Raw genomic sequence first — 23,522 nt, 5'->3', positions numbered from 1 at the left:
TGGATCCCCGATTCATGAAGAAAATGTAAAAGATCACATGTATCCTTTCCAGTAGCACCTGAGATGAGCATACAGGAGACAATGTAGATGTAATTTGTTCTCTCTTATTCATAATTAAGTACATGTTCCTTTATATAGCCTTGATACAAGAGACAATGTAGGTGGAACTTGTTCTGTCTTATTCATAATAGATGAGTACATGTTCCTTTACATAGCCTTGATCATATTTGGTATGGTCTGTAATTATTCCTAGGTTTAGGAATTTCTCACAACACTAGTAATCCAGCTCGGCGTTTTTCTTCTTCCAATCTTCCTTTAGCAGGGCCTGAGTAGCTGAGCTTGAAGGACCGGCCTTTTTCTTCTACTTAGCGGGGCCTGAACAGCTGAGCTTGAAGGACCGCGGCCGCACCACCAAATTCTGAAACGTCACAAGCTCAAGAGGGCCTTTTGTTCCTTCGATGAGATGAAGCCGAACAGGGCCGTTCATGATTTTTCTATTTAAGTAGGAATTTAAGATACAACATCCCGCAATGAATTCATAAATTCCTCTCAGCAATAACGAATACACCTACATCTTATTCAGAGATGAATGTCAATATACCATTATCATTGAAGTTGTAAGACTTCTAGTGTTACAAGAGTCACCACTAGCTACTCCCTCCGTCTCAAATTACTCTTCATTTTATATTTTCTAAGTTTATAATATTTGATATGCATTTAAATATATACTATGTCTAGATGCATATCAAAATTTATGTATCTAAAAAAGCTAAATTGAACAGTAATTTGGAATGGAGAGAGTAATCATCTGCATAATTATGAGCATTATCATTCATCACATTTGCATTTTGATGTTTTCAATTTTTTTCATGAGCATTATTGTGCAAATGATGTGGAATTACCGTTAAATGAAGTTAAGAGGGCGTTTAAGATAAATAGCAATTAAAAATATTAATAAAAGGACTAAAAATAAAAATATTACTCAAAAATAGTTGAAATAGTTAAAGAAATCAATTTTGACTCACAAAACTTGTTTGACCATTAAACAAATATGAAATTCATCATTAAACTTGGAAAGACTTGAAATTGTGTAAATCCTGTGATGTTTGTACCATCTGCGCTCACCTTCGAGTGAGACTACTGGTGGATTTAATGCGAACTGTCATATTAAACGGTTAAGTTAACGTGCCTGATGTATTCAAATGATGGTCAGGTGGTTCCGCCACAAAAGTAAAGCTAATTCAACACGTATCCTAAATAACAAATTTGATGACTTTTGAGTTTTGAAATCAGAATGGAGCCAGGTGCTCCATGCATTATTAGACAAAACCTTCCCTCTTGCATTGATCTTATGCTCATCAGCATATTGAATAAGTTTTGCAGTGACCTTATGCTGATCCACCGGAACTGTCGAAGAGAAAGAAACCTTACAGTGTACTGCTATGCCTGCTGAAATGAACCATGCTCGTACATACCCTATAAGCATCATGCCAAATTGTTCAGTGTAAATTTCCAGATAGGAAAGCGGCTGTGCATGATGAAATGCTCCATGTCAGGTGAGCACAAGAAAGATGACATCAAATGCAGGTATTATTAGACAAGTTGTCCAAAATTTAAAATACGTAAGCCCAGCCAAGAGAAGTTTATAGGTTGGAAATTGAGTTGTGTCGAGACCAACCTGATGAACCGGCGGTTTCATTTGTTCATAGTATTAGATAAATAGAAGTTCCAAAAAATGGCACAAGTGGACATGAAGGCAACACGAGCATGCAAAGGAATCATCCTGGCACACATAAAAACTAGCATAAGAACCAACTGCATTGCTTCTGCTCCAATGGAGTAAGTAGCAATTAAATAGTCATCCAGTCTATTCAACCACATCCTGATTGGTCCAAGAAGTATCTGAGACAAACATTAAAAATGAGAAGCCAAATGTGCATACCAAAAGTTGACAACTGATACAGGAGTCCAAAACCTAACCCCTGCAATATCCATTACAAAGTGAAATGTACCATAATGTCAGTTATTTCTGTTCAAGTAGTTCAAACTGCATTTAGGCAGAAGGATTACCATATAGAAATGCAGGAAGGGCATCATTCTGGTATTTAGATGGCAGCTCTGACAATTTCCCTGAACATAAGTTGTTCCAAGCAAAAACTACAGCAATAACACTAGGAACAAGCACGATCTGGTTCAATATGACCTGAAATGACAATAGTTATAAGAAAAGGTATCTTGTGAATAAAATGCTTAAATAACCCAACAAATCAGTCCAGTGGAGGATGCAAGCATACCTTAGCGGACAAATTTACAAATGTCTGCTTGGGCATGCACCGATCAAGAAACTGATACCATACATAGGTTCCTGGACCATAAAGAAGCAATCCATATGAAGCCATACGAAGTGCACGAAGCCAATCATGGTTCAGCAATATATCTGGTATCAGTTCCTGAAATGAGCACCTAAACGGACATCAGAATTCACAATGTGACGAATGCCAATGGACAATATTCTACCTAAAAATTTGCCACGGTAAGGCAGGACCACACTTGCACTGCAAGAGATACATACCAGAAAATTACACAATTTAATTTGCATCTAAAGCAATATAAATACTGGAGTAGAATTTTGGAGAGGTGGCTACGGTTCTTAAGGTAGCTCGCCAAAAATTTTAGCTAAGCAGGATTTAACTCAACTTTGAATGGTGCAAATGCTATTGAACAATGCTAGCCCATAGTAAACCTTGTTTAGTTCCTACTATTAATAGGAGGGACTTAGCTCGCTATGGCAGCCATGCTGTCGCCTAAAAAGCTAGAGTAGCTTGCTATTGCACTTTAGTTAAAAAAACATACTATATTTAAAAGATTATTTCATGTTCTAGTTTACCCCTTGTTTAGTTCACCCCCAACTCCCAATTTTAGCACTATGCAAAAAGAAGATTCCTCATCACATCAAACTTGCGGTACATGCATGGAGTACTAAATGTAGACGAAATTAAAAACTAATTGCACAGTTTTGTTGTACTTTGCGAGACGAATCTTTTGAGCCTAATTAGTCAATGTTTGGACAATAATTCACAAATACAAACGAAACGCTACAGTGCTGTAATAGTAATTTGGCACCTCCAAACTTTGGCAACTAAACAAGGCCTTAACCAAATTTCCCACGAGGTAAACTAGCTCATTCCCATTTCCGCTCATGATGGAGCACCATCGATGCATCACAAGATCATGAAATACATGAATAATCCTATAAGCATGTACTTGTGTGCTAGTAGTTTGCTGGGTAGAATCGTTGACCTGCTCTAGTAAACGCCCTGCGTCATATCTGAATGCTACAAGTCTGCACTCCTGTGATGCATCATTCATGCATGGGCCGCACCCGCACACACGCACAGGAGAGCTGGCTGTCTTGGCCTGTTGGCCGCTGTGCTGCTGTTGGAAAATTGGATCGTCTCCTTGGGCCACACCACCTAATGCCTGATGGGCTATTATCCACCAATTCGAGCTGGCCCATATCTATTCATCTTCTTCTCCAATCGGACAGAAGTCAGAACTCAGAAGACCCTCCTGACGTCCAGACACCGCCGCAAGCTTCCATTCCAACCAACAGCCTATGGATACAACCATACGAAACATGGTTTACAGAATTTTAAGTTACTTTCATGCTTTACATATTCACAACACAACGAATCACAAGCCCGTTCTTAGCTTCCAAACCGGTTAAGAAGAATTCAAGACATCAATAAGATGCAGTATAGCGGGGGTGACCTTGCTGTCGGGTTCGGCGCTGCGTCCTCTGCAGTCGATGATGCGGTCGTGGACCTGCGCGATGGTGTCTCCGGTGAAGGTGAGACATGCGGCGGTGACCGCCTGCCTGAAGAGGAGCTCGAAGGGCCAGCCGCTGCTCTGGCCGATGGACTCCGAGGAGGACGACGAGAGCGGCTCCCGCGGGGGACCGCGGCGGCGGCCCCGGGGGTCGGTGTTGCGGCGGCCGCGGCGGCGGGAGTCGGACTTGAGGCGGAGAGACGGGAGGTTCCACCACCAATCGCCGCAGCTCCCGATGGCCTTCATGTTCGCGCCGGGCCGGTGGCGCCGCGTGAGCAAGGTGCTGGGCGCTCGAAGCCTGCGTCAGAGCGGGAGGTCGGTTAGTTTTCTCCCCGTTTTGTTTGGTGGATACGGAGCTTGAAGAGGGGAGGCTCCGATAGTGCCGAGAGGCTCCGAATCCTCCGGAGGTCAGTGTCCCTTTTTTGAAAAGCCCGGAGGTCAGTGTCGCTAAGTGGGCCGGGATATCTCAACGTGGGCTCTTGTGGTGGTCGCATTCTTAATTAGGAAAACCTCCTGTTCACATCTCCCTGGGCTGCGGGCCGAGTTCGTGTTTCACTTCTCACCTTAGACTTAAAATCCATCCGTTCTGACTCCTCATGCTCACGAAACCGGACACGCGACCTCCCTAGCGCGATTCTATACTGGTTTGGTCCGAGCTGGCGCCACACCATCGCCACGTTGACTTTGTGACGTCTGGAAGGCCCACCTGTCAGTGTCGTCAGCCGCATAGGGAGTGAAAAAGACGTGGCCGCCCTTTTATCCCCCATCCACCCCTATTCCGGTGAGGCTGAGCAGGGGCGGCGCCGCTGCCAAGCTCCGCTCATTCTTGCGCATCAAGGTCGCACTGGCGGGTTGGGAGAGGTCACATCAGGTCGGGTCAAAGCCGGGAGAAGCAGAGTTGGCAGGACGGAGCGGAGCTCGCAGGGCAGGGCGAGGCGGCGCAGCGGGGCTACGGCTCGGCTCTACGACGATGGCGGCGGGCGGCCACTGCCGCGAGTTGGGTCGAGCGGAGCGACGGCGAGACCGGGGAGGAAGGCATCTAGCTCTACGCGGAGGGCGTCGTTGGTTGCGCGTATCCTCGGCGGCAAATCCCTCCCTAAAGTTTGCCGACGAGGACAAAGTGCACTCATGGAGGAAGCAGAGCTTAAATTTTTGGTTCGATTCATGTGGTTAGGCATCGGCGCACCCTCCTGCCATGGCGCTTGCTTCGTTTTGGTGGAGTATTTTTGCTTGCTTGGACGGATTGCTCCACAATTAAGTTCCGATTCTCTTGCTTGCGCAGGTGGAGCAGAAGCTGGTGGGCTGACGTGAGGAGCAAGGAGGCGACGCCGACGAGCAATGACAGCATGTGATTGAGAACAGACGACGCTGTTTTTTTTTTTTGAAGGAGAAGCTCTCTGCTTTTATAGAAAGCGTATAAAGGAGTTTACAGAACGGAACCGAAAGAAACAAGAAGAAAAAACGCGTTCAACACAAAAGACCAACACTGGAACAGGGAGCACAGACATCTAAAGACCCACAACATCCGGTAGCAGGTTGTTGGTCGGTTGGAAGTTGCTCAGCCACCTCGCCATCTTCTTGGTAGCTCCATCCAACTTCTCCTAATCATCCTCCTTGAGAAGAGGGCGCCATTTCTGCAGAAATGATATACCAAGGTACAAAACTTCAGAGGGAGAATTAATGAACTTCTTCTCGATCGCCATCTTGTTTCGGGTGTTCCACAGCCCCCATGCTATGCCTGCAAACATGAATGGACCGAAGCGAGGAGAAGTATTAAATTTTTTAGGAGGTAGGGAGCCCAGAGGTTAGGTTCTTCCCCTTCCATGGGTCGAGCCTTTTCCTCATCTTCTCAAAGATACTAGCAAAAGCAGCCATGCCAATAAGATGGTAATCTGATATCGGGATTCCTAGATATTTCATAGGAAGGGTCCCTAATTTGCAATTAAGCATGTTTGCCATTCTCTCCTTTTCTTGTTGGGATACACCAAACCCAAAAATTAAGAACTCATACTTATGTGTTTTCACATCACAAATAAAATGTGTATAACAAAGTGCTACCAACGTCCAACAAGCTCATAATAATTTTCCTGAAATCATAAGGATCGTTAAACGTGTTGAGTTGTCAATGCTCCTTACCATTGCAGCACACATGTTTGACTCATTTGCCTATTGAGATTATGCATTTGTACTGCTACTGCATGTTTCTCAATGGGCAAGTGTTTGCGTCCAGGAGATTGGAGCCTAAATCAAGGAGTCTACTATGTTGGAGAACTTCAAGAACTCGACGGAAGGTAAATCTTTCATATTTCTATTATGTCATAATGTGTGGATACTCACTGAACTCAGTGCTAATGGGTCTTTGAATACGCACTTTGGTTTGTATCACCTATTTTCTTCTTACCACTTGTTTGTGTATAAAAACTTGGACAAATCATTTCATATATTGAAAAAAAACTTGTCTGCATATATAGTGTATGTGGAGGCATATATGGCACCAAGCTACAGTTAATCTTGGATGTCTTCGCATTGGATGGTAACTAAACTCTGGATAGTTTAGTAGCCCCCTTTCAGCTGCACTTGTATGGATCTGATTGTTATCCTTAATTTGGTCATTTCTTGAGTCAATGACTCTTCAAACAAATAGATCTTTTCTCAGTAGTGATGTTTTTGTGCGGAGTACCATACTACCATGCCTGTAAAAAAGAATAACAAAGTATGTCATCTTGCACCCATGCTAGTTTTCCGCAGATAAATTGAATTGACTTCTGACATTCTTGCGGAAGTTTGCATCTCATGGATATGGCTGCAGACCATAAACAAGTGTAGATTAGCATATGTTTATACTCCTTTGGGTAGTGGCAATAGTATAGATGGTATTCACCAAAACTTTGGCCAAATTATATTAGTTTTTATAGTTTTTGTGTGTTTTGCGGAGTTTATAGTATTTCTGTGATATTATAATCTTACTATGTTTTATAGGTATATAAAGATATCAATTATAGGTCAAAGTTATGTTGTAGGAGCATGGCGCTATCCAAAACAGTAGTCTCTTGTGGCTGGAAGGGGTATATGTCGGACCAATTGCCAGTGGGGCATGTGAATCCTGTTTAGCTTAGAGCAGAGTTTCATGAGATTTTTCCTTTCTCCAGCTAATCCAATTATTTCGCTGCAGCTCTCTTCAATCAAGGTCAGGAATCGAAGGTCGCGCGCTATATCAAGGCTCATCTTATGCGGAAGATGCATTTCGACCAAATCTCCGAGATAGAAGACTTTGAATCGTAGATTTTACAAGCAGTTAACTTAGCATTCATAATTTATTTAGTCTGTATCTTGTAGGCTGTAGCCGTGTGTCTGTAGATTCCCCCTTTTTCGTCTCTGATCTATTATGTATATTTCTTGACATGTAAAGAACGATGATAGGAGTTGCATAGCAAATTCTTCTGTCGAAATGCTCTGTAATTGTTTAGAGTTCAATCAGAATAAAACCTGTATTCGGAAGCCCTCTCTAACAAATGTCTTGGTCTCCGTTGATACTGAAAACTGATGTAGGTCTGTAATCGCAGTTCAACTACAGGCTACAGCTCCAGACATCCAGTTATCCGCTTTAGGAAAAGAAGGCCCTAGAGGGTTTAGTTCGGGCATGGTAGATAACAGTACCAGCTTTGGGTTCTAGTAATCCAGCTCGGCGTTTTTCTTCTTCCAATCTTCCTTTAGCAGGGCCTGAGCAGCTGAGCTTGAAGGACCGGCCCTTTTCTTCTTCCTTTAACGGGGTCTGAACAGCTGAGCTCGAAGGACCGCGACCGCGCCACCAAATTCTGAAACGTCACAAGCTCAAGAGGGCCTTTTGTTCCTTCCATGAGATGAAGCCAAACAGGGCCATTCGATGATTTTTCTATTTAAGTAGGAATCTAAGATACAACATCCAGCAATGAATTCATAAATTCCTCTTAGCAATAACGAATACACCATCTTATTCAGAGATGAATGTCAATATACCATTGTCATTGAAGTAAAGCTAATTCAGCACATATCCTAAATAACAAATTCAACGACCTTTGAGTTTTGAAATCAGAATGGAGCCAGGTGCTCCATACATTAGACAAAAACTTCACCTCTTCCATTGATCTTATGCTCATCAACATCTAGAATAAGTTTTGCAGTGACCTTATCCTGATCCACCGGAACTGTCAGAGAGGGAGAAACCTTACAGTGTACTGTTATGCCTGCTGAAACTATCTCCTGCACATTCTCCTCTATTTGATGAATATAACCAATAACCGGATCAGAAATTTTGCATTGGGAGGTACATAACATGATGAACGAGGCTCGTACATACCCTACAAGCATCATGTCAAATTGTTCAGTGTAAATTTCCAGATAGGTAAGCAGCTGTGCATGATGAAATGCTCCATGTCAGGTGAGCACAAGGAAGATGACAGCAAATGCAGGTATTATTAGACAAGTTGTTCAAAATTTAAAATACGTAAGCCCAGCCAAGAGAAGTTTATAGGTTCGAAATTGAGTTGTGTCGAGACCAACCTGATGAGCCGGCGGTTTCATTTGTTCATAGTAGTAGATAGATAGAAGTTCCAAAAAATGGAACAAGAGGACATGAAGGCAACACGAGCAGGCAAAGGAATCATCCTAGCACACATAAAAACTAGCATAAGAATCAACTGCATTGCTTCTGCTCCAATGGAGTAGGTAGCAATTAAATAGTCATCAAGAAGTATCTGAGACAAACATTAAAAATGAGAAGCCAAATGTGCATACCCAAAATTGACAACTGATACAGGAATCCAAAACCTAAACCCTGCAATATCCATTACAAAGTGAAATGTACCATAATATCAGTTATTTCTGTTCAAGTAGTTCAAACTGCATTTAGGCAGAAGGATTACCATATAGAAGTGCAGGAAGGGCATCATTCTGATATTTAGATGGCAGCTCTGACAATTTCCCTGACCATAAGTTGTTCCAAGCAAAAACTATAGCAATAACACAAGGACCAAGTAGGATCTGGTTCAGTATGACCTGAAATGACAATAGTTATAAGAAAAGGTATCTTGTGAATAAAATGCTTAAATAACCCAACAAATCAGTTCAGTGGAGGATGCAAAGCATACCTTAGTGGACAAATTTACAAATGTCTGCTTGGGCATGCACCGATCAAGAAACTGATACCATGCATGGGATCCTGGACCATAAAGAAGGAATCCATAGGAAGTCATACGAAGTGCACGAAGCCAGTCATGGTTCAGCAATATGTCTGGTATCAGTTCCTGAAATGAACACATAAACAGACATCAGAATTCACAATGTGACGAACGCCAATGGACAATATTCTTGCTAAAAATTTGCCACGGTAGGGCAGGACCACACTTGCACTGCACAAGATACATACTCGAGCATTACACAATTTAATCTGCATCTAAGGCAAGATAAATACTGGAGTAGAATTTTGGTGAGGTGGCCACGGATACAGCCATACCAAACATAATTTAAGTTACTTTCATGCTTTATGCTCACAACACAACGAATCACAAGCCCGTTCTTAGCTTCCAAACCGGTTAAGAAGAATTCAAGACATCAATAAGATGCAGTATAGCGGGGGTGACCTTGCTGTCGGGTTCGGTGCCGCGTCTTCGGCGGTCGACGATGCGGCCGCGGACCTGCGCGATGGTGTCGCCGGTGAAGGTGAGACAGGCGGCGGTGACCGCCTGCCTGAAGGGAAACTTGATGGGCCAGCCGCTGCTCTGGCCGATGGACTCCGAGGACGACGAGAGCGGCTCTCGCGGGGGACCGCGGCGGCGGCCCCGGGGGTCGGTGTTGCGGCGGCCGCGGCGGCGGGAGTCGGACTTGCGGCGGAGAGACGGGAGGTTCCACCACCACTCCCCGCCGCTCCCGATGGCCTTCATGTTCGCGCCGGGCAGGCGGCGGCGGCGGCGGCGGCGGCGGCGGCGTGAGCAGGGTGCTGAGCGCTCGAAGCCTGCGACAGAGCGAGGCCGTTTTGTATTCTCCTCGCTTTGTTTGGTGGATGCGGAGAATGAGGATGGGAGGGAGGCTTGGGATATCAACGTGGGCTGTTGGCCTGTTGTGGAGTGTCGCATTCTTAATCAATGCTGGGCTCCTCCCGGACAGTCAAACGGCCCAAGTTGGATGGGCCGCATAATTTTTCTCAGCCCTCCGGCACGAGAATTGTTCTGTTTTCTTTTTTTGAATTGTTGCCTGTTCTGTTCCCTCCATCCTACCCTGGACGCTGGAGAGTGGAAATTGCCTGAATTAGATGGTCAATATAAATCCATAGTAGGCTAAGGCTACAGATGTGAAATCGTGGATTTGTACTGGCCTAATTTTTCTTTATCAGTATAGTAAAAAATCTCTTCGTTTTAAAGGAGAAAAAAAATGTGACTCACTAAATTCCTTTTGTAAGGATCAAACTCTACTAACGGTCTTAGCCCGGGCCCTAACCAAATCCTGTCTCCGTTTTGTAAATACTGTCAATGGACGAGGCTTCAGTTTTGTGTGCTCATTTAGAGTCTACTACAGCAGTTCATGTACACCTGTCTAAAATAAGGTATCTGCGAAGCAGCTGTGACCAAGTCAAAAGACCATTGTCCCATGCTTTCCTTCACCATGAGCAGGTTAGAACGTATGGATCGGAGAAGGAAATAGCCACAGATTGCGCTGAAGCTGTTGCGTAAACTATCTTCCATTATCTTAATATAATAGTGTTAAAGAAGCTACCATGTTCGCCGAGAGGGTTTAGAAATTTTCATGTTAATCAGAAAAAAGAGAAGGATATACGTCGTTGTATTTTATGATGATCTAACGGTCTATGTCAATCGAAAAAAGAATCCACGTCAAATATAATTAATAGTTTGAACGCAATAATAAAGCTTGGAAAGTAACCGGAAAAATATTACTGCCTTCTTTGGGCACTAGGAGTCCTAATCTAATATAATGCCTGCATGTATTTTTTTTTCCTTTGACCGTCACATGCTTTCCTTTTGCGCTGGGCCTCCTCAAAAGAGCATAGTCTTCAATGTAATGGCATGCATGCAACATATAGACGGTAAAAGACCAACTACAAAAGCCGTTCTCACCGCCAAAGCACAAGGACCTATTAGCGCCCATGGATTGAATGGAGCAAGCCTCTGCTGGTCGATGCTGGCCAACGCATCACTCACTGACCAGTGAAGGGCCTCAACAAGCAGGCCGGGAGCTCGCCGCCAATCTGCAGTGCTCTACGATCAGGCATGCATGCGGGCTGCAGGGCATTAGCGAGCAAGACAACTACATATACAGTTCTTGCAGGCTTGCAATGGCGCCTAGGCGATTGACAATAAACAAAAGAATATATATATGTGAGAAGTCATAAGCGTCATGGATGCCATAATTTAATGCATGTGATTCCAAATTGTAGGTTGTTTTGATATTTTTAGATTTATAGGTTTGATTATGTATCTAGATATGATTTTATATTTAGGTGCATAACAAAATCTATAAATCTCAAAATGCTAAAACAACTTACAATTTGGTACGGAGGAAGTCCCATATAATTCAAATGCATATGTGTGAGTTGCAGTGACATATGGGCCACGAGTGTCAAACTAAGCTTCATACAACAATGATACAGAAAGAATAAGGAAAGGGATGGGTTTAAAGCTGCTTCCAATTCCAAGCTCTCTCTACACATTAGACCTGTTCTTGCCCCTTCAGTTTCAAAGTTGTCACGCCAATTTCCAATTTTATCTACACAGTGTGTCCAATATATGGATGCGTGGCAACAAAAAGTATTGGGTGGTGGTTCATGCATAGCAAGAGATGACATCAATTCATCGTCAATAGTAACAAAACATTATATCAGTTGGAACAATTTAGCTGAGTGGGCCTGTGAACTTCTCAACAATATACTACTTAAAAAACTTCTAACTCACCCATATCTTTTTAAAACCTAATAATATATAATATGTCACCATAACTACAGGCATGTTTGGTTGCTATACTAATGGGGTGTTTGGGAAAGGGGTGCTAAATTTTAGCACCCCCATTTTAGTCACTTTTAGTCACTAGTGCTCCCAAACGGGTGGGTTAAAACCCAAGTGCTAAAATTTAGCACCCTTAGAGCAACTCCAAGAGGCTGCTAATCTTACCCCCAATACTTTTTTTTGGGAAAAAAGGAGAAAAAAATGAACTCCAACAGTCCACCCAAACCTTCCCCAATTTTTTAGCAACGCTAAAAAAACAGCCTACCACCACGTATATTTTAGCGTTGGCATTCCTCCCCCAATCCTGATTCCCGCACGCTCGCGCGTCCCTTCCGATGGGCCCAATACGATGACGTGGCCTGTTTTAAAATATTGGGAGCTATTTATTAGCGATCTGCTGTGGACTGATATGTTTTTGGAGGAAATTTTTTTGGGAGAACCCCCAATACATAGTTTTGGGGAAGAATTTTTTAGGATACTCTTGGAGTTGCTCTTATAATCCTTTAGTCACTTGGGGGTGGTTAAAACTGACTAAATGGACTAAAAAGTGGTCCCCCAGGACCACTTCCCCCCTACCCCCCTCCCCTCTCCTCCTCCCCTCACTCTCTCTCTCTCTCTCTCTCTCTCTCTCTCTCTCTCTCTCTCTCTCCCCGCCTCCTTCGCCCAAACCCATCACCGCCGTGCCTGCCTCCGCTCGACCCCGCCTCCACCTCCGCGGCCTCCGGTGGCCCCACCACCTCCAGCCCCCGCCACCGCAGGGGAGGTCATGGATCCGACTGATATGGCAGGGGCTGTTCCCAATCTTTCGATGAGAGGAGGGGTAACTTCGATTTGGGGGTGGAATCAACGTTGGCTGTCCGACTACAACAATCACAGGATGCTGCGCCTTAGCAACAGGTACACTGATTCCGACGTTGGCTGTTCTTGCCGGGCCAAGAACACCCTTGAACCTGCTAGCAATCGAGAACAAGCAAGAACAAGATGAACAAGCAAATAAACCCACGGATCTGAAACAAATGAAACCTGAATCACGAGTTGGGGTCTTGAATCAAGCAAATCGGGTGGTCTAGTCGACACACGCGTTCACTAGGAAGTAGCAATAGCTAACTTGCATCTAAAACAAAACCCAAGTTCATCCTGATGGCTGCTAGATGTATTTATACATGGGCAACAACAAGGAGGCGTGGGAGGGTGTAAACCCTAAGCTGGAAAGGGCCCCTAGTGGGCTGCACGAGATATAAGGGTTTCAGCCCAAGACTGAAAGGCCGAACGTCTCTTTGTCAATTCTGCTCAGCTCCGGTGGAATTTCGTCATAAGGTTAGATCCATCTGAAAGTAAACTTCAAGATCTTTCCAATGAGTACTCATATGCTTCAAACAACATCCGGAGTTGAGAAATATTGCCACGTCAATTTGATGTTGCCTAGCTGTACGAACTTGAAGTCTGAACTTGATGTCTGATCTTGTGCTTTCTTATTGTGTGATCTTGATGCCCAAACTGATTGGTTGATCCATTAGGCTCCTCTCCATCATTCCTAATAATAATAAAATCATCACAATGACTTAGTAGCATCCAATTCTGAGATGAGGGTTTATGGACAGCGAGGAATGAGTTAACCTGATAATTTAGCTCTCGTGCACGGGCTCTTGTCATTGGTCCTTGCTGCGTTGTAGGCGTGGTTGTATCATTGGAAGGGATGTCCTCATCACCGACCACTTCATCCCGGCGCCATCCTCCTCCGACCGGCCCCCTCCTCATACGGCCGGACCCGATGGCTTCGGCCCGCCCTGCTGCCTCCGCCCGCCTCGCCGCCTTCGCTCGGCCCTGCTGTAGCAGCAGCTCCAGCCGCCCCCGCGGCGTCTTCTCCAACGGCCGCGCCAACGAGGAACGCGGCGCCGCCGAGGCCCATGGACGCCTAAGGCCAGGAAGGTGCTTGTGGTGGAGAGGGAGACCGGGAGGATGAAGGCGGTGGAGATGGACGCGATCGTGCGGCGAGAGCTGGCGATCCGGAGGCTGCGGGAGGAGGCCGAGGCGGAGGCAAACGAGGCCGGGGCGGGGACGGGTCGGAGCAGTAGGGACTTCGCCGTATTCGAGACCGCCAGGGGTGACGCGCTCTTCACGCAGTCGTGGACTCCGGTGAGGAGCAGTGGGGTAGGAGGAGGAGGGTGAGGAGCAGTGAGGAGAAGGGTAGAGGAAAGAGGTAAATGAGGGGTAAAAAAGTCTTTTAGCAATCAAAGTGCTAAAGTTTAGTCCCTCATCCAAACACTCCAAAGGACTAAAGTTTAGCACTCCATTTGAGGGGGCTAAATTTTAGTCCATGGCTACATTTTAGCACCCCTCTCCCAAACAGGACCTAAGATTGTAAATGTTTGTCACAATTTCTTGCCAAACTTGACTAAAGTTAATTAGTTCATCAAATTGTTTGCCACACTTTTAGTTTGCATAGGAGAATCTTGCCACACATTTTTAGTCACATATATGTGCAACCGAGCTAGTAGAAGAGGAATCTTGCTATGGTTTGTGGCTACAACCAAATAGCTGCTAACTTGGTAAAACTCGACTAACCTTAGGTGTGGTAAGGTTTGATTTCAAACCAACTAGGTCCTAATTCTCCAGTAGAAATTCACATCACAAGACACAAAATCTACATATTAGTTTCAATAAACAAAAAAACTATGTTTTTGAATAAGATATTCCATTTTCTTATAATTCCATGTTTCATGCCATAAATATGATTTTTAAAAGGATTACGTCTTTACCAAGGCAATTTGGATAAAGCAATGACAATGAAACAGCAACACAAAATTATTTAAATGATTTTTTCAAGTTAAAAAGAGCCCAAATGTTAGTATCCTACTAGTTCATACAGACATGCACGCTGCATTCTGCTGTATTGCTGATCAGCTTAACATATTCATTTTCCAGTTTCCTGTTCTATTGCAAACACCAGCTGTTCCCGCGTTCCCATCCAGGCTCTCTGGCAGGACATGAAGCAGCACTACCACCCCCCTCCTCTCTGGCTCTCTTCCCCAGACAAACTAACCGGTTGTTGAGCCATTTGTCAAACGGGATGGAGTTTTATATGGGGGCAGAGGCAGCGGTGCGCGAGACGAGCTGCAGGTGTGACGCCGCTGCCACCTCGTGATTGAGGCCTCGATCGGTTGAACAGGTCCGGATGATCGATGAGAACATCCGAGTGAATAAAGAAATGCAGCAACCGGGGCGGATCGTGACGCCATAACTGAACAGATTAGCCGTAGAATAATCGCGTCAGAGCACGATCGAATGAGCAACAGCGGTTTGGCCGTGGCTTCTTCGTGCGGTGGCATTAGAATGCTGCGATGTCTATTTCCCATGCAGTGTGGCGCCATGCCGTTCTCCATTCGACGACGATGACTGCGGTTGGATCTGTCAAACGCGAAGCTGCTAAGGAATATGTCTGACATGACGTCCTGGGATTAGCACCGCCCCTGTTTCCAACATCCAGAGGTTAAGATCTTGTTTAATTGTCCAATTTTGGAGATGCAAAATCACTGTTGTAGCACACTGTAGCGTTTCGTTTGTATTTGTGAATTATTATCAAAATATTGACTAATTAGGCTCAAAAAATTTGTCTCGCAAAGTACAACAAAACTGTGTAGTTTTTGATTTCATCTATATTTAGTACTCCATGCATGTACCGCAAGTTTGATGTGATGAGAAATCTTCTTTTTACATAGTGTCAAAGTTGGGAGTTTAGGGAGAACTAAGCAGGCTCTAATTTGACCAAGGATATCGTAATCTAAGATTCTAGGGGAAGTAATCGAAATGTTAAAATTCTGAAGAAGAAATGGTACTGCTGGTAGCGAAGTTGTTGTTTGTTCCCCAAGAGACGGAAAACGACCAGTCCTGTCCTGAATTACCACGATCTTGTACACTCCCTGTCTTCTAGCTTGACGTATCTGCAGAAATATCCAACGCCTCCAGATTCTTTTAATAGGCGGCAGAAGAATTCTTCGGCGCATGTAGTTGTCTCTGTACCCCTCGACGGAAACGTGTGGGATGGGGTCAGCTGCCGATCGAGCTCCGGGTCCGAAATGAGCCTGCCATGCTCGTCTCAGTTGCAGGCGCTGTTGCAGCGCGTGGCCCTGATGGCGAAGTGAAGCTGATTTCTTCCTTTCGTTCTCCCTCCAACACCACGGCCGTCTGCTATTCCGCACCAACCAGTCCAACGCATAATTCATATGTTAATACGCTAGCGGAAGATAAAGAGAACTAATACTTGTCGTCGTCCAATTCCCGATCGCAGTCTTCTCGGCCATGGCGGATCCTAACCTACCTGCGCCTGCTCGGTCCGCCTCCCCACTCTCCCCGGCGGCGAGGCCGTTCTCCCCGGCCGGATCCCCGGTCGGGCGCTACCTGGAGAGCTGTTGGAGGCCGACGACGAGGAGATGGAGTGTGAGGACTACGAGTTCACTCCCTCGCCATCACGCTCGCCAACCAGCTACCGCGACGCCCTCTGTCGCCTGTGGTGGCGCGGGGGGGCCGATCGGAGGAGGCAACTGCTGGCAGATGAGAGAGGATGATCGATGATGAAGACATGGGATAGTTGGGGAGACGTCGCCGTCGCACGCTCTCGTCTCCTCAAGGTTGTCCCGGTTGTCTCTCCTTTTTGTTTAAGGTGTTGTTTGTTCCTGCCGGCTAAACTTTAGCTCCCGTCATATCGGATGTTTCATACTAATTAAGAGTATTAAATATAATCTAATTACAAAACTAACGGCATAGATGGAGGTTTAATAGATTCGTCTCACGAATTAGCTCAGGACTTCTGCAATTAGTTTTATAATTAGCTCATATTTAGTCCTCCTAATTAACATCCGAACATTCGATGTGACAAGGACTAAATTTTAGCCTAAGGATCCAAACACGCCCCAAGTCCCCCGTCTCGAAGCCAAGCTATAGTAGTGCTCTTATAGTAAAGTCGTGTTTGGTTACCCTGGACTAAACTTTAGTCCATCCATTTTAGCCACTTTTAGTCCCTAAAGTACCAAATATAGGGACTAAAATGTGGACTAAATCTTTTAGTCCTCTAGTCCATTTGGGATGACTAAAGTGGACTAAAAGCCTGGAAGACACCCCTGCCCCTTATTTATTGCCCATCCCACCCGTCCCAAACCCTCCCGGGTCTTCCTCGCTCGCGCAAGCAGCCATTCGCCGCCGCCGAGCGGTTCCTCGGGTTCCCCCGCGGCGGGTTGGCGGGGGCCGTGGTGCCGGCGCCGGACGGCGACAACGACCTGCCGGACCTCGCCGAGGCCGACGTCTGGTACTCGGCCGCCACCAATTCCGGGAGCCCCTAGCTCGTGGCCTCCCGGCAGGTGGAGGCGGAGAGTCGGACGACGACGACGGGTGGCAGAGGGAGGGCGCCGCGCCACGACGTGCAGGGCGGGCTTACCCGCATGTTCGGGGACAGGCCCGGGCGACGGGTTGCGGTGTCGGCGCCCGTCGAGGTGCCCACTTGGCCGAGCCGCTTCACCGTGCCGGACCCGGCGCTGCTGTTTGAGATGGAGATGCAGGAGCTAGAGATGGGCGGGTTGCTGCTTGTTTTGGTTTCTGATCCATCGGCGATTTAGTGAATCAATGGAAATCAAGAGCTAGAGATGAAGCAAGGGATGATGTGTGGTGTGCGGTAGTACCGAGTATAGTGTGCAGTAGTACCGAGTATATAGCTCTCAACGAGTACATTCCTTTGGTTGAATAATCTGATTTCGCTGATTGAACAAACTTCGCTATCATACAGGGGTATTTTCATCTTCAGAACAGATGGTCACACAATGAATGATTAGAGATAATATTATTTTTTTCATCTCGCTGCATCCAAACAGAGTTTAGTCCGGGACTTTTAAAGGAACCAAATACGGCCTAAGCCTGCCGCTGCGTGCGCGCCCACAACCCCGCGTCCTCCCCGCCAATCACACCGCACGAACCGCGAGCGAGCGCGGCAGCGTCACCGCGACGTCGCCTCGTGGTAGTAGTTTAGCTCACTTCTACACCGCACCGCCGTTTCTTTTATAGCCCGCGCGGATGCGCCTGCCTCGAGGCAGCTGGTGGTGACATCGGATTCTGGATCAGGACAAGAACTGCTCCAGCTAGCTGACCCGCCGCCCGCCGTCTCGTCTCCGTTCAGTTCTTCCGGATCGATCGCGTCGCGCCATGGACGGCGAGTGGAGCGACGGGGCGGCGGCGTCGTCGCCGACGGTGTCCGGCGGCGAGGGCAAGGCTGGGCCGCGTGGTGTTCCGGCTGAGGATTCCCCGGGGTCGCCGGTGTCGCCAGCAGCAGCGCCGTCGACGGCCGCGCCAGCTGCTAGCAGGAGGCGGCGGTCGGCGAACAAGCGGGTGGTGACCCTGCCGCTGGCCGACGTTAGCGGCCCGCGGCCCAAGGGCGTTGGCGAGGGCAACACGCCGACGGACTCGTGGGCGTGGCGGAAGTACGGCCAAAAGCCCATCAAGGGCTCGCCTTTCCCGAGGTACGTGACACACAAGAGCAAATCAACCATTTGCTTGCTTTCTTCTTGTGCGTTCTTCGAGTTCTCTTGTGCGTGCAGCATGTTTTGATCTGGATTCTGGGGGCGCAGGGCTTACTACAGGTGCAGCAGCAACAAGGGGTGCCCGGCGAGGAAGCAGGTGGAGCGAGACCGGGCCAAGCCGGACACAGTGATCGTCACCTACTCCTTCGAGCACAACCACTCCGACGCGGTGCCGAGGGCCCAGCAGAACCGCCAGCAGGCCCCGAAGCCCAAGCCGCAGCCGGCCCCGCCGGAGCCGTCGGAGTCTCCGTCATCCGGCAGCCACGACGTCGCAGCAACGGCCTGCGCCGGCGCGCTTGTGACGACCGAGGGCGGCGCGGCGGCCGTCGAGGTGCACGACGACTTCCGGTGGCTCTACGACGGCGTGTCCGTGACCTCGTCGACGTCGCCCTCCGACGTCGACGTGGCGGAAGAGATGCTGTACGGGACGATGTTCTTCGGCGCCACGGTCGGCGCGCCGCTCCCCGACGAGTTCGGCGACGTCGGCGGGTTGTTCGACGGAGAAGGAGGAGGCGAGGAGGACGCGATGTTCGCGGGGCTCGGCGAGTTGCCCGAGTGCGCCATGGTGTTCCGGCGGCACGCTGGCGACGGGCTGCCCATGGCGGGCGGGGAGAAGGTCGAGCAGCCGGCGGAGAGCACAGCCATGTCGTGATGCGCGGCCCGGCCTGACACGCGGGGCCGGCCGGACTCCAACTCCAATAAAAAAACAGATAAACTTCGTGTAGAGCTCCTCCTCTTGATCCATCTACTCTTTGGCTTCTTTCTCTCTTCCCTTTTGTCACTTAGTTTCTCTTGCATCCTTCTTTGATTGGTTCTCGTACACATACACAATAGCAGCACATAGAAAAATTCGAGCCATTTGCAATTGCACAGAGTTGATTTGGTGGTGGTGAGGGCATTGAGAAGGACACACAGATCTTTTTTTTCCCTGGTTCGGTTGAAGCATCCTCTTTTCTATGCGAGATTGGGTACATTCAGCAATCAGCACACACATACAAAAACAGAGAAAAATAAAAATAAAACCTTGTCTCAATCAAACAAACAAACATTGCCTAGCTAAGTCACTGTCGTGATGCCCAAACGGATAACATTGAATTCTTCGTGACAGCGGGGGCCAAAAAAAAAAAACCATTTGTCTCGCCAATTTCGCGTCACACGCAAGTTCTCTTGAAACTCTCCAAGCATATTACCAGCTTGCATCCCGACAGAGCTACAGGCACAGCTTCATTTCGGAAAGAGAATTGCATGCGCTGTCTTTCGTTGCCGTGTGTGAGCTGCCGCTGACTCCCTCTCGACACCAACTTCTTCTCGCGTTTGCCGTGTTTCCATTGCCATCGGCGAGCCTAGCCTAGGCCATGTTTAGTTGCTCCAAAACTCCCAACTTTGACACTATGTAAAAAGAAGATTCTCCATCAAATCAAACTTGTGGTACATGCATGGAGTACTAAATGTAGACGAAATTAAAAACTAATTGCACCGTTTTGTTGTACTTTGCGAGACGAATCTTTTGAGCCTAATTAGTCAATATTTGGACAATAATTCACAAATACAAACGAAACGCTACAGTGTACTACAGTGCTAGCACAGTGATTTTGCACCTCTAAATTTTGGGCAACTAAACAAGGCCCTAGCTTGCTCACACCACTGTGCTTCTGACAGCAACGCGGCGATTACTTAACGGTTGACTCGATCTCCTCCTCCGCCAATGTGCACGCACGTCGGCGACTTGTGCGCCCGCCCCGCCCGTCGCCTAGCGCGCCACTCGACACGAGGATGGCTTTGACCGGGAGCGGCCGCGACGGCGACATGATGCGCGTCGCGCAAGTTGCTTCGTCGGGGAGGAGTGCCCAGCGGGCACGAGGGAGTTAACAATTCCCGCGAGTAAACGCTTCACAGGCAATAATCAGGCTGTTGTCCTTGTTTTCTACTGTATTTTTTCCCGAGGAACATTTAATTAGTTTTTTTTCTAGTATGTGGATCAGATGCATATAAAACCTTTTAGTAGTATCTCACTACTTATTACTTATCACATGCAGACTGCAATATTTGTGCTGTACAGAATAATACAGATCATATTTTTTCATACAGGCTGCAACGAGCACCTACACGGCTATTTTTTTTATATATATATATATATATATATAGATACACACATATTGTATGTATGTATGTATGCTGAAGTCAGATTAACAAAATGCTCAAAATCGCGACAGGAGAAGTGAACTAGACAAGCAGAGCAGAGCAAACACTTGTTAACCAGCAGGTATGTATCTTAGTATGTAGGCAAACGCGGGAGATTAGTGTCCTAGGATTGGAAGAAATTCCACATGCACGCAGGTCATCAGCAGCATTCAGCACAGACAACACGCGGCAGTAACGTACTCAGGAGTTGGGGAACGCATCTGAATTGAAGCTGAATCTCGGGGCGATTCTCCACATGCATGTTCTTCAACTTCCACTCAGATGAGATCTCTCTCTGTCTCAGGCTTGTAGCCAGTAGCAGTCAAGGAACACAACATCAAAACGGATCCTGCGCAGGCGAATCGCAGGGCAATTCTCCTTTGGCACGTACGCATGCGCAAGTTATCTGAACCGCGTGCTTAGCTAGCTTTGTGCCAAAGAAGAACTGCCCCGTAATTCACTGCCGGCGCGCGCGGCAACCTCACCCCGCTACTAGCTACCACTCGGGCGCCACCGGCGGTGCTCTTTATGTATAGCGCTAGCTCGTCGGCTAGCTCATCTCCGGCTTGCCGGCTGGACCCGGCAGGCGGCAGCGTATATATACACGTCGAAACCGGCTCCGGGGAATGGATCGTGGCGGCATATGCTCGGGGAGGAAGACTATTCCGGAGGAGCTTCCGTGCCTGGATGGTGATCCATCTGGAGATCTCACGCCGGATTGTTCCCTGCCGAATGTGCTGCCGGAATGGTCCGTCCCCTGCTGTACGCCGGCCCGGCCTCTATCGCCTCCGAAAGCGAGGGAACCGAGCTCCTCTTTCTCCTCGACACTGCCACCCAGACCTAGTTGCCTCAGTTCAGATGTTTCGTGGTACCCTTCCTTCTCTGCAACCGACCGACCGTCAGCTGATGAGAGCACAACAGCCGGCAGTCTTGCCAGCTGCGGTATAGATTTCCAAATGGGCCGCCCGATCCTAGCCTGGCCCCGACACGAAATGGCCCGTCACAAAATGGCACGACGCCTGTTCCATGCCGTGTCGTGCCGAACAGTCATCCTAGGCCCGGCACGACGATTCTTTTTTATGCCGGGCCGGCACGGTGGCACGCCAGCGTGCTATTGCCGGGCCAAGCACTAAAGGCCAATGACCACTCAAACTTAACAACATAAATCATTCATCTTCAAAAGAACAACAAATTTGAACTCCAACAGAGTAAAATCATCTTAAACTTCAACGTCACAACACATACAAGAGATAAACAATATCAACATCACAGATCAACATCACAGAGAGACAAGAGATTATAACTTATAAGTTTGAGCTGGTGCAATGGCGGCCTCATTAAAAATCTATCTAGATAGAACTCACACATTGTGAGAAAAAACCATAGATAGGAAAGAGTACAGTCCAGCTCAATCAAATTGTAATAGTTCAAGACTTCAAGTTATTACAGGCAAGTGTTACACTTCTGAATCATCAGAGACATCTAGGTACAAATTAACAAAACTTTCCTCAAGTTCTTCATCCTCTACTAAGTTCTGAAGTCTTGCTTCTGCAGCCTCCCAATCCTTGATGCAAGAGAGCATCTCGACCGTCTCCGGTTTCAATCGACACCACCTCCCCTCGATGATCCTGCCAGTAGTGCTGAAAATAGATTCTGATGATACTGTGGAGACAGGAACAGAAAGAACATCTCTAGCTAAGATGGACAGAACTGGATAAGTTCTTTTATGCTCATGCCACCAAGATAAGATGTTGAAGTTATCATCAAAATGGGTGACAGTGTCACTGTCCAAGTAGATAGAGAGTTCATTGCCAATACCCATACTAGTTGCAGTAGTGCTTGCTGCTCGAAGCAAAGCACTTGCAGATGATCTTCTAGACAAAGCAAGAGGCAAAGAGGAAGGGGGGTGAGAAAGAAATACCAGTGACATCATGAATTCCAAAAGCAGATACACCAGAATTTGAACCTGTGGATAAATATCATCCCAAGCACTAGTTTTCTTACCAGAAGTGGATGGAGGTGGAAGCCTTTGCGATTTTACTACACCAAACTTGTCATCATACAATTTAAATGCAGTAGACAGTTCAACTCTAAAATTAATGACGTAAGCAAAATAATCAGTACCAGTAAGATTATATAACAACCTGAGCATATTTTCAAAACCTTTCAATTTAGCTCTAGGGTTCAATATGAATGCAACAGAATAAAGCATAGGAATGTCTCTCCAGTACTTAAGATAGTAATCTTTCATAGGAAGGACCACATGCCTAAGCAATTTATCATTTTCATAATGTTTAAGATGCTTAGCAATCAAAATGAGCTGATGCAACATAAGTGGAGAGGTAGGATAATAAACACCAGATAGTGCAATAGTACAATTATAAAAGAGTTCAAAAAAGAATAGCATACTCTGTGCAAGAGTCCAATGATTTTCTGTCAACAGTAAAGGATCCTTTTCACCCGTGGAATAGTTAATCTGAATGAAAAGTCTGAATGAAAACATTAAATATCTGTCTGTAAGGGAGCAAATGCTTGAGCATGAGGTAAGTGGAGTTCCGCCTGACATCCATGTCCAAACCAAACTTTCTAGGACGAACATTCACAGCAAGATAAAATCTCTAAAATGCAGCAATGCGCTGGTTAGAAGCATTGATGAAAGATATTGCAGATCTAAACGCATCTAGATATGGCTCAACAAGATTCAAGGTAGATTTAACCATGAGATTGATGATATGACAAGCACAACGCTGATGTAAGAACAATGATCCAACATAAGCAGCTAATTTAGGACTAAGTTTCTCCATAGTAGTAGAATTAGCAGATGCACTATCCAAAGTAGCAGAAAACACCTTTGAAATCAAACCATACTCCTTTAGCACATTAATCACACGGTCAGAAATGTTCTAGCCAGAGTGAGATTCATCAATGAGTCTTAAACCAATTAACCTCTTCTTTAATT

The 23,522-nt window shown here is 46.6% G+C and overlaps 3 protein-coding genes and 2 long non-coding RNA genes across 11 annotated transcripts; 2 read left to right on the top strand and 3 right to left on the bottom strand.

Moving 5' to 3' along the window:
* Positions 1–64: 64 nt before the first annotated feature.
* On the bottom strand, positions 65–4,324 carry LOC117855283 (uncharacterized). Of its 6 annotated transcripts, none has more exons than XR_004640486.2 (7): positions 3,772–4,324; positions 2,295–2,450; positions 2,071–2,203; positions 1,943–1,982; positions 1,679–1,783; positions 1,432–1,528; positions 65–574 (listed from the first exon to the last, which is right to left on the bottom strand). XR_004640486.2 is itself a non-coding variant. In XM_034737591.2 (6 exons), the coding sequence occupies exons 1-5, from the start codon at positions 4,072–4,074 to the stop codon at positions 1,696–1,698; spliced, it is 720 nt and encodes a 239-aa protein (XP_034593482.1). In that variant the 5' UTR covers positions 4,075–4,324; the 3' UTR covers positions 65–1,528; positions 1,679–1,695. The 6 variants fall into 6 exon arrangements, 2 of the variants coding, with proteins under 2 accessions (XP_034593482.1, XP_034593481.1); XR_004640485.2 differs by having other exon boundaries at positions 65–568; XR_004640484.2 differs by having other exon boundaries at positions 1,432–1,476.
* A 300-nt stretch (positions 4,325–4,624) lies between these two features.
* Positions 4,625–7,326, top strand: LOC117855287 (uncharacterized). 2 transcript variants are annotated; one of them, XR_004640488.2, is made up of 4 exons: positions 4,625–4,997; positions 5,111–5,483; positions 6,059–6,119; positions 7,001–7,326. It is a non-coding gene; the product is annotated as an uncharacterized lncRNA (long non-coding RNA). The 2 variants fall into 2 exon arrangements; XR_004640487.2 differs by having other exon boundaries at positions 4,631–5,483.
* A 449-nt stretch (positions 7,327–7,775) lies between these two features.
* Positions 7,776–9,776, bottom strand: LOC117855286 (uncharacterized). Its single transcript, XM_034737595.2, has 6 exons — positions 9,447–9,776; positions 8,955–9,110; positions 8,730–8,862; positions 8,602–8,641; positions 8,368–8,472; positions 7,776–8,165 (listed from the first exon to the last, which is right to left on the bottom strand). Exons 1-5 carry the CDS (start codon positions 9,744–9,746, stop codon positions 8,385–8,387), a joined length of 717 nt encoding a protein of 238 aa, XP_034593486.1. The 5' UTR covers positions 9,747–9,776; the 3' UTR covers positions 7,776–8,165; positions 8,368–8,384.
* A 7,587-nt stretch (positions 9,777–17,363) lies between these two features.
* On the top strand, positions 17,364–19,309 carry LOC117854923 (probable WRKY transcription factor 65). Its single transcript, XM_034737183.2, has 2 exons — positions 17,364–18,322; positions 18,431–19,309. Exons 1-2 carry the CDS (start codon positions 18,009–18,011, stop codon positions 19,032–19,034), a joined length of 918 nt encoding a protein of 305 aa, XP_034593074.1. The 5' UTR covers positions 17,364–18,008; the 3' UTR covers positions 19,035–19,309.
* A 5-nt stretch (positions 19,310–19,314) lies between these two features.
* LOC140222734 (uncharacterized) lies at positions 19,315–21,704 on the bottom strand. The gene is made up of 2 exons (XR_011898193.1): positions 20,765–21,704; positions 19,315–19,771 (listed from the first exon to the last, which is right to left on the bottom strand). It is a non-coding gene; the product is annotated as an uncharacterized lncRNA (long non-coding RNA).
* Between the last annotated feature and the right edge of the window lie 1,818 nt (positions 21,705–23,522).

Source organism: Setaria viridis, chromosome 5 (assembly GCF_005286985.2).
Source record: "Setaria viridis chromosome 5, Setaria_viridis_v4.0, whole genome shotgun sequence".
In the NCBI taxonomy this organism is placed as follows: domain Eukaryota; kingdom Viridiplantae; phylum Streptophyta; class Magnoliopsida; order Poales; family Poaceae; genus Setaria; species Setaria viridis.
This window is presented reverse-complemented; position numbering and strand designations above follow the sequence as displayed.

Coding starts and splice junctions, on each gene's coding strand:
- LOC117855283 (XM_034737591.2), bottom strand. CDS start 4,074: ATGAAGGCCATCGGGAGCTGCGGCGATTGGTGGTGGAACCTCCCGTCT. Junction 1,983..2,070: donor CCTTCCTGCATTTCTATATG/GTAATCCTTCTG, acceptor TGGATATTGCAG/GGGTTAGGTTTTGGACTCCT. Junction 1,784..1,942: donor GTATCAGTTGTCAACTTTTG/GTATGCACATTT, acceptor TATGTGTGCCAG/GATGATTCCTTTGCATGCTC.
- LOC117855286 (XM_034737595.2), bottom strand. CDS start 9,746: ATGAAGGCCATCGGGAGCGGCGGGGAGTGGTGGTGGAACCTCCCGTCT. Junction 9,111..9,446: donor GCACCGAACCCGACAGCAAG/GTCACCCCCGCT, acceptor TGTTCATTTCAG/GAACTGATACCAGACATATT. Junction 8,473..8,601: donor GTATCAGTTGTCAATTTTGG/GTATGCACATTT, acceptor TATGTGTGCTAG/GATGATTCCTTTGCCTGCTC.
- LOC117854923 (XM_034737183.2), top strand. CDS start 18,009: ATGGACGGCGAGTGGAGCGACGGGGCGGCGGCGTCGTCGCCGACGGTG. Junction 18,323..18,430: donor AAGGGCTCGCCTTTCCCGAG/GTACGTGACACA, acceptor CTGGGGGCGCAG/GGCTTACTACAGGTGCAGCA.